At 28.1% G+C, this 15,076-nt stretch overlaps 4 protein-coding genes across 4 annotated transcripts in view; 3 read left to right on the top strand and 1 right to left on the bottom strand.

Annotated features, from left to right (window-relative positions):
• The first annotated feature begins 1,607 nt into the window (after positions 1-1,607).
• On the top strand, positions 1,608-5,781 carry LOC113366170 (cyclin G-like). Its single transcript, XM_026607735.1, has 7 exons — positions 1,608-1,653; positions 2,625-3,086; positions 3,327-3,464; positions 3,780-4,064; positions 4,138-4,329; positions 4,443-4,642; positions 4,998-5,781. Exons 2-7 carry the CDS (start codon positions 2,718-2,720, stop codon positions 5,080-5,082), a joined length of 1,269 nt encoding a protein of 422 aa, XP_026463520.1. The 5' UTR covers positions 1,608-1,653; positions 2,625-2,717; the 3' UTR covers positions 5,083-5,781.
• Positions 5,782-7,260: 1,479 nt separating this feature from the next.
• LOC113368348 (UPF0415 protein C7orf25 homolog) lies at positions 7,261-10,024 on the top strand. The gene is made up of 3 exons (XM_026609897.1): positions 7,261-7,318; positions 8,439-8,579; positions 8,881-10,024. The coding sequence occupies exon 3, from the start codon at positions 8,884-8,886 to the stop codon at positions 9,994-9,996; it is 1,113 nt and encodes a 370-aa protein (XP_026465682.1). The 5' UTR covers positions 7,261-7,318; positions 8,439-8,579; positions 8,881-8,883; the 3' UTR covers positions 9,997-10,024.
• A 357-nt stretch (positions 10,025-10,381) lies between these two features.
• On the top strand, positions 10,382-12,389 carry LOC113367503 (DNA repair protein XRCC3-like). The gene is made up of 7 exons (XM_026609106.1): positions 10,382-10,405; positions 10,510-10,576; positions 11,192-11,332; positions 11,405-11,608; positions 11,674-11,831; positions 12,045-12,248; positions 12,341-12,389. Exons 1-7 carry the CDS (start codon positions 10,382-10,384, stop codon positions 12,350-12,352), a joined length of 810 nt encoding a protein of 269 aa, XP_026464891.1. The 3' UTR covers positions 12,353-12,389.
• A 376-nt stretch (positions 12,390-12,765) lies between these two features.
• Positions 12,766-15,076, bottom strand: part of LOC113367504 (protein MEMO1-like) — a 3,667-nt gene continuing 1,356 nt past the window's right edge. Inside the window, exons 2-8 of the mRNA XM_026609107.1 lie at positions 14,021-14,120; positions 13,888-13,956; positions 13,681-13,793; positions 13,447-13,558; positions 13,164-13,383; positions 12,985-13,089; positions 12,766-12,897 (exon numbers count right to left, since the gene is read on the bottom strand). Coding sequence (XP_026464892.1) covers positions 12,766-12,897; positions 12,985-13,089; positions 13,164-13,383; positions 13,447-13,558; positions 13,681-13,793; positions 13,888-13,956; positions 14,021-14,120 — 851 coding nt within the window. The remainder of the gene's footprint in view (positions 12,898-12,984; positions 13,090-13,163; positions 13,384-13,446; positions 13,559-13,680; positions 13,794-13,887; positions 13,957-14,020; positions 14,121-15,076) is intronic.

Consider the following 15,076-nt stretch of genomic DNA (forward strand, 5'->3'; position numbering starts at 1 on the left):
TTATGCATCAATAAATTTAAATTATATGCTAGTTTCGGCAATTATTTTTTATCCATTTCATATTTTTTCCGGAAGTTTAGTAGGTCAATTCGTCGTAGTGTTTTGCTATACAGAAGAAATTTTATGCTTTAATTTATTCAGCTGATGTCGCGGGGAGACGCTCTCACAACTTTCGAATTGCGTCATATTTGAAAATTCACGATAGTTGTGATTCTTAGTTTAAGTGTAAATAAACTTATTTACATTAATACAGTATTCAATTGCCTGAAATGGTTCTACTATTAATTTTATTAAGGTGACCATATTTTTTAAAGTCAAAACGAGTACGGCAATTTTTAGTTATGCTAATCCGGGACGGGAGTAAGGCTAATAACAAACGCTATTTAAAATATAATAAAAAAAACATTTTTTTTAATCAGAATTGCGGACTTTTAGTAAGAACTCTATTATTCGATTATATATTATACTTTTTTATATATGATAATCATTTTTTTATAAATACAATACTTTATACATACATATTCAACACTTTCAATTTTTAAAATCTGCGCACTTTTAGTAAGAGCTCTATTATTTGATTATATGTAAAACATTTTTTATATGTGCCATGTATAAGATTTTACCAAATTTTCTTCATAATTAATTTAAAAAAAAATAGCAATTTTTCCTTTTCCTTTTTCCTGATTTTTGTTAATTCACGTATAAAATTTCGAAAAACCCAGAACAATCCAGAACAAAAGATATAAATCCGGTACAAATATTACTTTTAAAAAAACCCGGTATACAAGGTGAAAATTCAGAACAGTCCCGGCCAAATCGGAACGTATGGTGACCTTAATTTTATTCTAATTTTATTTACTTTGCAAAAGCATTTAGCCACGTCCTTTTCTACTCAACGTTCTACACCATCTTAATTTTATCATTCTCCTCATTTATTTTTTCACATTTTTCTGTATTAAAATACACAACTTTTTACAAAATAATTTCTATTGCAAATTAAATATTTACATATTAGCATATCTAATATTTTTACTATATCCTAACTCCAATCAAATTTAATTTTTTATATTATGTCTTCATATTTGGTATTACCCAGGGCTCGATCCGAAGTTTCTGGTTCATTGGCAACGAAATGACATGACTTTTTTGGTATTGGTTCAATTTTATTGCTAGAAGAAAAATGTTGTTTACCTGAACCTAATGTGGACGCTGTTAATGATATTTATTGACCTCAATATGTGTTCTGCATTTTTATCATAGTTGTTTTCTTAATTAAATGGTTCACCAGCACAGCATTATTTTATTTTTAAGCTATTGTATGTAATTAGTATTTTTATAAATTTGCTTTTCAAAGATTTGTTGTAAGCCGATGATATAAATTCTTCAGGAGGCAAAAGGTGTGCAATTAGAATATGCTCACACTTGGATTATTTTCTTTCATTTAAAATAAATATTATGCGACTAAACCTGACTAATTTAATGCGTCGTATTGCAAAATTTCATACAAACTTCGTAATATATAAATATGAGACTCATTTTCATGTATGCGTACCAAGACGATAAGTAGTGGACAATCTGCGTAGTTTGTAAAACATCTTTTAGAATGCCTCGTTTTTCTTTCCTTTTTGACTAGTACGTTGTGTCGAACACATTGTAAGATAGTTTTGTTTATTTTATTACCATATTTTGTACAAATATTTTTATATTTTCTGTATATTATGTCAACACACAGGCTGTTGCACTTACCATGTTTTGCATAGTGTTGAATTTAGAACATGATTGTTGTTTTACCATCTGAAGATACAGATTTGTAGTTTGATCGTGATGTGTTTCACTGATGCAATAAATTATTTAAATCGTGCAAGACCAAAGTTTAAAGATTCTGGATGGAACGATATTTATCAATAACGTATTTTAGCAATAATATTTATCAGTAACATATTTCTCAAATATATACATATTTGGTCTATCAGACTTCAGACATATTAGTTATATTTGCAGTAATTAGTAAAAACTACTTAGTATTTTGATATGTAATTCACAAATAATCTTGTATTATCACCTACTTAAAATGTTTTAGTATTTCTAATTAAAATAATTTATATATCTATATACATGTTCTTATTTATATATTGACCATAACATCCTACTTCAGCAGCGTAAGTTTTATAAACTCAAAGGCGCCTCTGGTCTGTATATTTTCCTGACCACGTGCTTGTACACCAGACCGAATTTTATTTTTGTTTGATTCAGCTTTTAGCTGAATATAAAAAGCAGTACCAAGGTTCGAGGTCTATTAGACTTCTTACCGATTTGTACTAGAATCAGGGACTAAATAGCAAATTAAATACGATTTTCGTTTTTGATTTGCGGCCTACACTGTGTTCACACAGTGTATAGTACCTAATTATTTCAAACGTTACCTAATTTACTATAACTCAAGTCTTGTCTATAAAATATAAGGATATTGTGCAACTTTCTTAAAATTCCCAAGTATCGTTATCTGTTTTAAGAAAACGTAATTGGAATTTTAAGAGTTAGTTGCACGAAAGACTGAATATTTCTGGACAAGATTATTGGTTTAGTAAAGACGGTTTCGTTTTATTCGTGCTTTTTGGCCGTAGGTACTAGGCCAGCCCTGGTCTGGTGTCACGTAGTGACCGTCGGAGGCGAAGCGAACAATAGTTTCCAAACCTCCACGTCGCCAACGAGTCACCATGATGCAGCAGGCTTGCGGCCGGCCCGGGACACCGGGTGCTCCGGTGCGGTCCAGCAAAAGAGCCAGTAACAACTCTCGAAGGAAGCATTTCAACAACAATAGGAAAATCCACTCAAACCATCATCATGGAAAGAAGATGTCCCAAGCACTGGCTGAATGTAATAAGATTGCTGCACCGGCTAAAGAAATCCAAGAAGAGAAGAAATTAGAACAACCTGTGGATGTAATGGATTGTGAAGTAACTGCTGTTGATAATGATACTGATAAGGCATTGAATTGTATGGAAACTCTGGAAGCCCAGCTGTTGGAAGCGCTGGCGCTTGAATCCAAATATCAGCCCAATTTATATCTACCTGTTGGCACGGAGGTTAGTAATTAGCTTCAGATTCATGTTATTAATTATATGCTGCAAGTTTATTGGAAATATTATATTTCTAAAATTACCAATTCTCTCTCTGAAATATTGTTAGTTTTTCTAAAATCTATTCACTCTTAAGAATAATTTTAATTAGTTTATTTTGCAAACTTAAAAAGATACCATTTTAACCTGTGTATTTTGACAAGTAACTGCCATTGATAAAAAAAACTGATAATCATAAATTTACAGGAATTTGGTGAGATCACAGCTGGAACCAGAGATGGTGCTGCTCATGTCCTGCGTTGCCTTAAAGTATGGTATGATATGCCATCAGAAGTACTCTTTGCTGCCATCAATTTAGTTGATCGATTTCTTACAAAAATGAAGGTGAGCAATATAATATTTAATCTAGGAAGGGTATTATTGATTTGTGATACTCTCATAATCTGGTTCTGTTTTGGGCCAGCTACCATTTATTATTATTACTTTGAACTATGAATACTAAAATTATATAAGTTAAATAAAAGAAAAATATATATTTTCATCTTAGGTTATAAATTTCTACTTTACATAAAAATATATATATAACCATAGATAAACAAGATTAAAATGTATATAAACTAAAACAAATGCAGTTTTAGATCAGATAATGCAAATGAGGATGATTTATTTTATTCTATTAACAAGCAATTTATGTTACAGGTCAAACCCAAGCACATGGCCTGCATCAGTGTAGGTTCATTATATCTAGCCAATCAACAACTATCATTACCTGCAATGGATCCTGAAGATTTAGTACTTATTTCACAATGCAGATGCACTGCTGGTGATTTGACTCGTATGGCTACAATTGTTGCCGACAAACTAGGTGCCCAACCTGGTTGTCCACCAATTACAGCTTTGACCTTCTTGCGTCCATTACATGCCATGTTTAAGCAAAGGGCTCTGGAATTGGGGGTACTAGAGCCTTTCCAAAAAGTTGTTACTGTAAGTAATTACAATTATATACTATTGTATACAATGTATTTTACATATGTTTAATTAATGTTTTAATTCTCAGGAGGAAGATTTGATAATGCGCCTAGAAATAGTAGCTTGTGATTCAACTTGTGCAAATGTAAGACCATGTGAGCTGGCTCTTGTTTTATTATGCACCCAACTTGATAGCTGTGTGTCTCAATTGGAATCTCATACTGCTCAAACGATGCTTAAATTGGTTGATTTTGCTATTCATATGCAGAAACAGTGCAGGGTAAGAAAAATAATAATAATATCCACAGTCCAAACATTCATATTAATTTTTCCTATTGCTACATTTATATTGTTGATTGATTTTAATTTTGTTTTACCTTTTTTGACTTGTAGATTCCTGACTCCAGCTTCTTCAGTTGTCACGGTTGTGTTGTCAACATACTGTCGAGGTATAACAATCAAGATAAAAGTCCACACAGGCAAAGACTTGTTTGGAAATTATCTTCGCGCACATTGAAACTTCTTCGACCAACAGATCGTCTTACATCACTTCTGCCCACTATTGATGAAAATGGATGTCTACCAAGGCTTAGGTAATTGTTTATTCAATTTAATGCACTTTTTGTTTTAAAAATATTTAATAATTATTAGTTCATTTAGATAAAATTTTGAAATTGGGAAATTGATAATAGTAAAATTATTTTCTATGAATTCTTTAAAATTACTTTGATAAAATTCTATAAAGGTGATTGTTTATTCAATTTTATAGACTTTTTTTTTCTTTAATTGAATATGATATATAAATTTTAGTCCATTGAATTAAAATTTCTGGATTGAGAAGTGAAAAATAATAGTACAATTATTTTTAAATTGTTTAAATCAAATAAAATACTTCCTTGTTACTTTTTTTTAATCATAATAAAATTTTATAACTATTTTTTATTTCAGAACTGGCAGTGTGAGTTCTGTGGACAGTGAAGATACTGAAGATTGGCCCACCAGTCCTCTTGTTCCCGTTTGTGAGCAATGTTAATAGAATTATTTTGCAAAATAGATATTTATATTACATAATCATATTCACAAAATCTATCTGACCAAAGGAGAATAATCACTGAAATTTAAAAATATCTAGTATAATTTAAGTTGTTGGTAAATACCAACGAACTCTCGAAATATTTTTTAAATATTTTGTTTAAAGAATAATTTACTATAGTGATTAATGGGCATATCTTTTTGTGATCTTTATTCAGCACAGATAGTGATTAAAAGTGCTGATGTTTTTTTAAAAATTTAACTCTTATTTTATAAGTGAGTATGTGTTTATTTTTTTATAAAAAGGAGTAATTCTTATTTGACGATGTTTACTATCTGTCTTAGAAGTTTTAATGTATGTTTGAAGAGTTAATTAAATCAATTAATTTTAGTTATAAAAACATAAATATCTTTATCTGAATACCATCTTAATGTAACATCAAGCAAATTCTATGATCTCATTTAAAACTAAGTTTTTTTTACTTGGTCTATTTTCCTTGGGCCGAGAGCGCACATTAATGTTTGTTGAGATAATAGTTTTGGTGGTTTCCAGATATTGATATTTATTAAATGAAAATTATACTTGTTCATATAAGTAACTGCCATGTGCCATTGAAAAAGCACAGGCTTTTACTTTAGTACACTTGTATTATTAAAAAGTATATAATGTATAAAAACAAAAAAGTACAAAATAACATAAAAACTTACAAAAAGTGTAATATTAAAATTTATATAAATTTAGTATGGTTTATGTAAGTCATAATTATAAATAAGTAGTGTTGTAACAATGGTATCATTCTGAGACATGTTACATAATTGAATAACAATACAGAACTTAATGTTTTTAAATTTTTATTGACTCGATTTTTATAATATTTAAATGTGTGATACAATTACAGTGCTACAGTTCAATGTTTGCAAAAATTCATAAGTCAACAAGGAAATCAACAAAAAAAAAAATAGAAGTATTATACAACATTTTTGAATGTTAGGTTTATGGAGTTTTTAACATAAAATGTTAGAATACAAGTAAATGTAAATACATTAATTTATTCATATGTGAAAATATACTTTCATTTTTGTAGAAAATAACTGTTTTTCTTAGTTTTTATGGTAATTTCCAACCATAATATAACTTTTGATTAAGTGGTTCAACTACAAATCCTCTTCATCAGAATTCTTTTGTTCTGAAGCACCAGATAATGATGATAAGCTTTCTGTGTCCCCATAAGCTTCATCTATCAAGTCAATGGAAGCTCGTATATCTGCTTTCAATTTTTTTTGTGCGGAGGAAATGCGCAATGTTCTTTGAATGCTAGATTCAATTTCTTCTTCCATGTTTTCTAAAGAAGACCTGACCATATTTGCAAAGTCTTTGTATTTCCCATCTTTATGCATAACTTCACTTTCTAGTGTTCTGGCTAAATATAAGATCTTTTCTATTTTCCTTTTAAGGATTGCATGGATTGGGGTTTCTCCTAGATGTACACGCGATAGGGTTTTGAAGTTGTTGAAGCATTCAAACGCTAGTAGGATTGATCTCATCTGGTTTTGTTCGGTAGTATCAATGTCTGTTTTAAGTTCCATATTCCTTTGTGTTTAAGAACCCGTTTATACTTGAAATATTGTAAAATAATTTAAGTACCGGGGTGTTGAAAACAGCGAAAGTAAAGAAGTAAAGTTTCTGCAGCTAGATTCGAAAATAACTTAAAAAAAATACGGGATACCAACATTCAGAAATAAAACTTCCTAAGTTTATTGAGTTTTTAAAATGATATGTTGAAATGAAACTTAAATAAAAAAAATTATTAATTTGGAAAATAGTGTTTAATTTTTTTAGAAGATGATAGTTTTTCTTAGTATATTAAATCTTATGGCATTATCTTAGCATTATGCTTATTTATCTATGATCTCAGTGTTTCAGAAGGTATTCTTGTTCAGTATTTAATTTAAAAGGCATTTGAAATAGCACATTGAATTGGCTGCATTAAATGATATTTTTGAAAGTATTTTACTTAGTAAATACATTGATCAAATTCGAATTTATTAAATTCTGGTCTAGAAATTTAAAATAAAATTCTGTAGTTTATGTATCCGTCACCTTGAATACAAGAGCGCTGCTGTCGAAGAATTTGCGTAATAGTGTGTGACCTAGACTAAAAATATAATATATGGTATTTGACCTCCTGACAGTTCGTGGTAGTTGTTCATGTGCGCAAAACATAACCAGCAAATTTGTAAGTTCCAATAATAAATTTAATTGTTTAGTAATGTTTTATGTTTAAGTTTATTTATAGATGATTATTATGCATTTTGATAAATGAATATAAAGTAAATTTAATTTAACAAACTGTATGATTGTTTATTATAAAGTAACTACAAGTTTTCACAAGATTTTATGCAGTAACAAACATTGCAAATTTCTACAAGATTTATTACATAGTTTTTGCATGATTTTATATAGTAACTACAAATTTTTACAAGAGTTATTGACATATTTGTACAGATTTTACATAGTAATTACAAATTATTGCAAGATTTATTTGTGTAGTGCAGTTTATTGAGAGGAGATAAAAAATTGTACCGATTTAGAGTAAACCATTTAAAAATAATTATTTTAATAGACATACTATATAAATTGATTTATTGGTTTTATTGATCTGTTTTCACATATTTATAAAAATGTTGCAATAAGTCTATGAACAGAAGAACATACATTTACAATTATATCTAAATTAATTTTCTGCAGTATGTTGAAGCTTAAAGCAATTTGCAAAAGGCATAGCGGATTGATTCCAGTGTCATTGGGATTGATTTTTGTTATGATTTCACAGAAAAGACTGTCTTTTCTTATGAAATTTATAATTCAATTTTATAATTCTTTAAATAAACATTCCAAAAAAATTAGTTTTCACAACCATGTGTTTAAATTACATTTGAAAATTATAAATATTTATAATCAATTTGAGAAGAGCAAATTGTAAATGTTACCTTTTCACATATTTATAAAAATGTTTCAATAAGTCTATGAACAGATATACATTGTCTTACAAATCTATTATAATTTCAATTTGCCAAGAATAGCTTGTATTTTGTAAAAAAAACTATATAATAAGCATTACTGACTTCTCATTTTGGTTATTTCTCACTAATTCTGTAATATGTACAATTTCCAATATAATCATTTAAAATAAGTTTCCAAAATTTAAAAAGTATGTTGTTATAAAAACTATTTGGAAAAGTATTTTTGTGCTTGCTGTTAAGATTACGAATTACATGTATGGTTACATATTTTAATTGTTAACTATTCAATGAGAAAAATAGAGAGTTTGTTATAAGTCATTTTTCTTTTTTCAGGATTTGCTATCCATATTACATTCTTGGATACCTTATAACTATTTAGCAGAATGTACCAGCTATTGAATCGATATATTGACTTATTTATGAAATAGATTTAAGAAATTATAAAAGAAAGCAAGGATTATAAATTGGACAATTGTAAGCACATTTATGTATATTTTTTGCATTATAGTAAAACAGTGTAGTACATATGTATATTCATAATAGCAGCATGCATATAATATAATGACTACTATAAAATTTATTTAAAATATCTAATCACTCATGTAGTTATTTATTGGTGGAAATAGTCATATTATCACTTATTACTTCAATTATATTAATTTTAGCAGCATTTTAATTAAGCAAAAAATATTATAAGATATATAATAAGCACAATTTTGTGAATATGCAAAATATTCTATAAAAAATTGATTCATATTATATTATTTTTATATAGGTCATGGATGACTGTGATTTACAAGTATTAATCAATGACCATATAGAAATTGGTAAAAGTCTATTAGAAATATTGAAATCTTTTGATAGTGTTGATGGAGTAGCAAAATTAGTAACTAAAATAAAGAAAGAAATAAAGTTTCTTGAAAAAGTATTAAAGAATAATGATCTTCAACCAGACTACGTGTGCTGTACTAACTTAAATTATTTAAAAGCTATTGTTCAATGCTTATTACAAGAACACAATATTATTCATGTATTTTATCCAGTCACCATTGATAATAGAAAAATTTATATTGATGTAATAAGTGATAATGGAGGCTCCTGGATTAAAGTTATTGCACGCAACAAAAAGTCATTAAGTGAGGCTGCTTTAGGACAAACTACAACTAAAGTTCGAAGTGTTATAGATCATAGCAATGATTATTTATCTGCAGCAAAATTAAAACCTATATATTACAAAGAACCTCAGATCAAGTTTATTTTTGCCAATGGTGTCGATGATTTTCTAAAATTAGAATTGGAAGCAAAAGGTGTATTTGTAGTCAATTCATTGGATGAAAATAAATCACTAATACCCAGTGAATTGTTCTTAAAACATTACAACAATATTAATACATTAAATTTAGATATAACTGCTATGATAGCATATGTTAGTAATCTTACTAATGGGCATTGTAATATTGAATTAAAAGAACCACTTTTAGCAGAACAAGCTAGATGGGAAAGGGAGCGACCAGTAAATACTATTTTAAACCCTTTATTTAACGGGAAAAATCTTATTTGTTGTGAAACTGCTAAAATAGCATTCGAAACCATTATACAAACAATTGGGGGTCCTGAAGAAAAGGCTAGAGCTGCAAACTTATTAGAAAGAGTTACAACTTTACCAGATGATGCCAATCGAGATGATGATTTTTTTCAAAGTATTAAAATATGTGGAAGGATAAAGCCAAGATCAAAAATAATATTTTTGTTTGGACATTTCTTAAAGGCCATCACTGTGACTGCAAATCAAGGGTTCATTGAAGCTGCTAAACAACAATCTTTTGAGCCAGTTGTGTTTTTGCATGAACCAAGGGCGTTAACAGAATTGAAACAGATCCAAATCATATAATTTGATTTTATTTTTAGCTGTATGTGACCTGAGAGACTTTTTATTAACATTTATCAAACTTAAATTGAACTTGTTTAACATACAATATTATTATTAAGAAAGAATAACTTTAAATTATAAAAATAGAATGAGTTATGAGTTATGAAAAAATAATAAGAATCAAGTATATTATTTCATTATATTATGTGTTAATATTTAATTTATTTTCTTATTAAGTAAGAGAAAAGAAAATGACTTAAAAAAAAATCAAACTAATTTATTTTGTAAACCTTTTTCTATTTTTTAAATATAGCTTAGAATATATTCAACACTTTTATTTTTCTTTGAATATCAATTAACACTTGTAACTAAATTATATCTGGTTTTAGCAACTTGAAGATATATAATGAACATTACATCTTATAGATATGTAATTTTGCTTTTCGGGATGTATTATATTTGGAACATTAATTTTACATATATCCTGTATTATATTTATTGATTATATATTACTAATGTTATTTAATTTTTCAGGCAATGGAAGAAGATATTGACCTCAAATCAAAGCTGCCGAATCGGCTTAATGAACTGTTACAAAAAGGTAATTTCTATACATATATATATATATATATATATATATATATATATATATATACACCTAAGTCTGTTTTTACACGGAGATTGGTTCCAGAAGAAGCCGTGTAAAAAAAAAAACGTGTAAAAAAAGACATTGATCTTATACAAAAATGGGTGATTTGTTCCTAATTTCTAAAACCTATTAAAATTGGTGAAAAACAAGAATTTTAAAGAACTAGAATTAAATTAGTGCTATTCACATTTGCTTTGACCAGTAAAAATTGTTTGTACGCGCTAAAGGGGAATTCACCTAAATCTTTAAGCTAGTGTTCGCAAACTATCGATACTATCAATGGTTTCAGACTTTTTTCTTTCATAAATACTTTTTTGTGATATGAACATACTTCGCAAAAATTAAATTTGACAAAAAAAATTTAGGTACATAAAATTTCAAATCGTGCTAAATGGAATAAATTCGTGTAAAAAAATTAAAAATATTCAATTTTCAAACCGTGTTATATCAAAACCGTGTACAAAAAGACCGTGTAAAAACAGACTTAGGTGTATATATATATATATATATATATATATATATTCATTCAACTTGAATTCTTCTTTAAAACTATTGCATATTTTCTAGTTGGAATAGAAACTGCACAGGAATTAATATTAAAGTCTGATATAGAATTACAAGATATGGCCTCATTTTCCTCCGACGATTTAAAGTTTTTGAAAAAATCTGCTGCAGAAATTATATTGCATAAAATGCAGTTTTCTACAGGTGAAAACAGAATTCTTATCCTATTATAATTTTTGATTGTTTAATTAATGTTGTCCCTCATACATTTCATAGGATTAGAACTATATATGAATACATGTCACCATATCAAAAAAATTAAAATTGGATGTCCTTTAATTGATAGAATTTTGGATGGTGGATTAACTTGCAGAGGAATTACAGAAATTTCAGGTGAAAGTGGAACTGGAAAGACACAAATATGCTTACAGTTATGTATAATGGTTCAGTACCCGGAAGAAATTGGTGGTCTAAATGCAGGTTTATATAAATTATACCTCAATGATGTATATATATCCAAATCTTTAATATTATAAACCAAATAGGTGCAGTTTATATTTGTACAGAAGATGTTTTTCCTAGCAAGAGACTTCAGCAATTGTTTCAAACATTTCCAGTTTCTTTTGCCAAACGATATAGATTGAAAACAAGTTTCACAACACAATTTGCTGATAATATCTATATAGAACATGCCTCTGATGCAGTAAGAGAATCATTTTTTTAACCATCATACCAAAAAATTGAATTATTCTCACAATCACGTGTTGCCTAAATTACATTTGACTATTATAAATATTTATAATGAATTTGAGAAGAGCAATTTGTAAATGTAAAAAAAATAATTATATATCTTTCCATAAATTAAATGAGATGAACATTAGAACCAACCTTTTACAAAACATTGTTTTTTTTCTAGGAAAGTTTGGTAAAAATTATTTGCAATGACGTACCACGTTTAATGGCAAATAAAAAAATAGGCTTAGTTGTAATTGATTCAATTGCAGCAGTTTTTCGAATTGAATGTGTGTCACCAAAGAGATCAAATATGATGCGGTCAATTGCATTATCTCTGCATAAGCTAGCTAAATCTTATGAATCTGCAATAATATGTGTGAATCAGGTAAATATATTAAATTATAACTCACAGAATTGAGATTCCTATTTATTTGTATTTTGCACAGGTTAGTTCTAATATCTACAATAACTCCTTAGTACCATGTTTAGGACTTTCTTGGGCTAACTTAGTCACAACAAAAATTCAACTGCATTATGATTTTGGGAACAAACGATTTCCTAATGAAGGGCAGAAATCTTCCAGAATTTTTAGAGTTGCATCTGCTCCACATTTACCACCAAATTCAATTTCTTATGAAGTTACAGAAGCTGGAATTTCAGGTAAATAAAAAAATAACTATAAATGTTAAATGCCAATAACAAGAATGGTTTTATCAATACCAATTTGAAAATTTATTAAACGTATATTGGAAGTTACACTGAATGTAGTTTATGAAAAAATGTTTTATCTTTATAAATCTTATACTTAACACAAACTAAAATCTATATTCAATATCATAACAGTTACTTGTTAATGACGATAAGCACTTATATCTTATTTCATAACGTTAAAAACACTTCTCTTATTCCATAAGTAAAGCTCCAGATGCATAGCTTACACTTGAATCGGCCATAGTTACACATTGTGAACTTTGGGCATATTGTAAAAATTTCAAAGACATCTTGTAACCCGATCTTTGTAAACTTGCTACAGCCTTTAATGTAAAAAAATAAACAAAGTTACAAAGGTGATCATGGCATAACATTTTTACCTTAAATATAGCGAAGTGGATAATATTTACCTGCAAAAGAACACCTATTGGATGTCTACCACAAATAGTATTTCCATATTTCTTTAAGTAAGAATAGAAAGATTCAGGATCCAGGTTTTCAATAATATCCATTCCCTGAGAAATAATTGAGTTATAAGTGTGAATAATTTTAGCCAACTAGTATAGAACTAGTATAAAATACTACTTACAAGTTTATCAAGATTTTCAATAGATTGATAAATTTTTGTAAATGATTTGTCATAATAAGTATATCGAAATCTTTGACCCCAATGACAGAAGTCACTTGAAATTACAAATAGATTTTGTGGATCAGCTAAATATTTTGCTAATAATTCTCCATATACTGCCTCTCTTTCAGGTGGAATAGATCCAACCAATATCGGGATTACAGTATACTGATCTTTGTAACTGGAAATGGAAATTATTATAAACAAAATAAAGGTAAGGTATTCTTATTTGATAATGACTTACTCCGACATAACTTTTGCTATATAAGGCAAATGCATTTCTATACTGTGTTCATCTTCATCTGTTTGCATGTCCATCCATTCAAATTCTCCAGTTGCTTCTAACTCCTTATATACTAAAAGTAATATAAAAATATAAGTTGTATAACCATGCAATATATATATATATATATAATATATATATATATATATATATAAATCATACTCAATACTTCAAAGTTATATAATTATAACTTACTTCCTGTGTCGATTAACAGATCATACAAAGGAGTTTTATATTTTCGAGCTGATGATAGAGCACATCCATTAATTCGAACATGATGTGATGGACCCAAAATGAACACACGTTTGCTGATAAAATAAAAAATAAGATTCAATTTATATATATATATATATATATATATATATATATATATATAAGAGCAATATAAAAATTTCTACTCACACCACTGCTGGGCTCACTTGCCGATATGCAAATGCAGCACATGCACCACAATACGTATAGCCTGCATGTCTGAAAATTTCAAGTATTTTCTTAGACTTTGTCTATTAAGTTATGATTGTGCATGTAAACTTACGGTGCAATGATTGCTCTTGCTGGTCCATGACTTAATTCAGCTTGTCCCAACCAGTTATCAAGTTGCCTACTCAGCTCAGGACCTGTTTTAGAGATAGATACTTGTTAATGGATATATGGATTTATAAAAATGATTCAAAGCTGTTGCAATATTCTGAAACCTATATTATATTAATATGCAAAACTTCTGTATTAAATTAGTTAAGTAAAATTAAATGCCTATATGCTTTAATCCAACAAAGCCAGTTTAGAATGAACAAATTAAAAAAGAGTGAAAATTGCTACAACTGAATTCATACTTTTTGAAGTAAAACTTCTTTAGACGCGACTAGAGTGTAAAATTGTGAGAAGGCAACGAAAATTGCGTTCGTTTTTGATGAAATCATTTCTATAAGGGTCGATTGTGATTAGTCGTCGTGTCGCGTGAATCTGATCTGTCGTTGTATGCGTACCGATATCGACAAGGAAATCAGCATAGATGAATAACATTTTAAGGTTACATGGTAGTACAAATCTTGATTTAATAAGAAATGCCTGAATCAGAAGAATATTTTACCCTGTTTCCCGTAAATAATTATAATGAAAATAATAAAAATAAATAAAACATTTGTGCTGTGTACTAAACGTAAGTTTATTGAAATAATTTCTATATTATTCATAGCTTTTATAAATCTTTGAAGTTATTAAAATGGGAATATTTTAGGCAAGACAGATTTTATAGCTGCTGAAAGAATGAGATTATATCGACAGTGAAAAAGTAAAAAAATACAATCAGTCAATGAATGTATGTTAATTTTAATTACGTGAAGTTCTTCAAATACAATTATTACATGATTAGTGAAATTGTGAAAACAATATTTCTTTAGGCGTTGTTTTACATAATCCACTGTGTGAACGAATATTATAGAATTTATTAATCAGCAATTACTTCATTTCTCTAATGGAAAGTCCAAGTCCTAAATGCTATTACAATGACAAACCTATCATTTCATATTTGAAATATGACTTTAATTACATTATTGATTGAAAATTAATTATTTATTGTTTTTTTATTCAA

This window comes from Ctenocephalides felis, unplaced genomic scaffold (genome assembly GCF_003426905.1).
Source record: "Ctenocephalides felis isolate EL2017-DRISC unplaced genomic scaffold, ASM342690v1 CF-g0.4_SCAFFOLD_01170, whole genome shotgun sequence".
Lineage (NCBI taxonomy): Eukaryota > Metazoa > Arthropoda > Insecta > Siphonaptera > Pulicidae > Ctenocephalides > Ctenocephalides felis.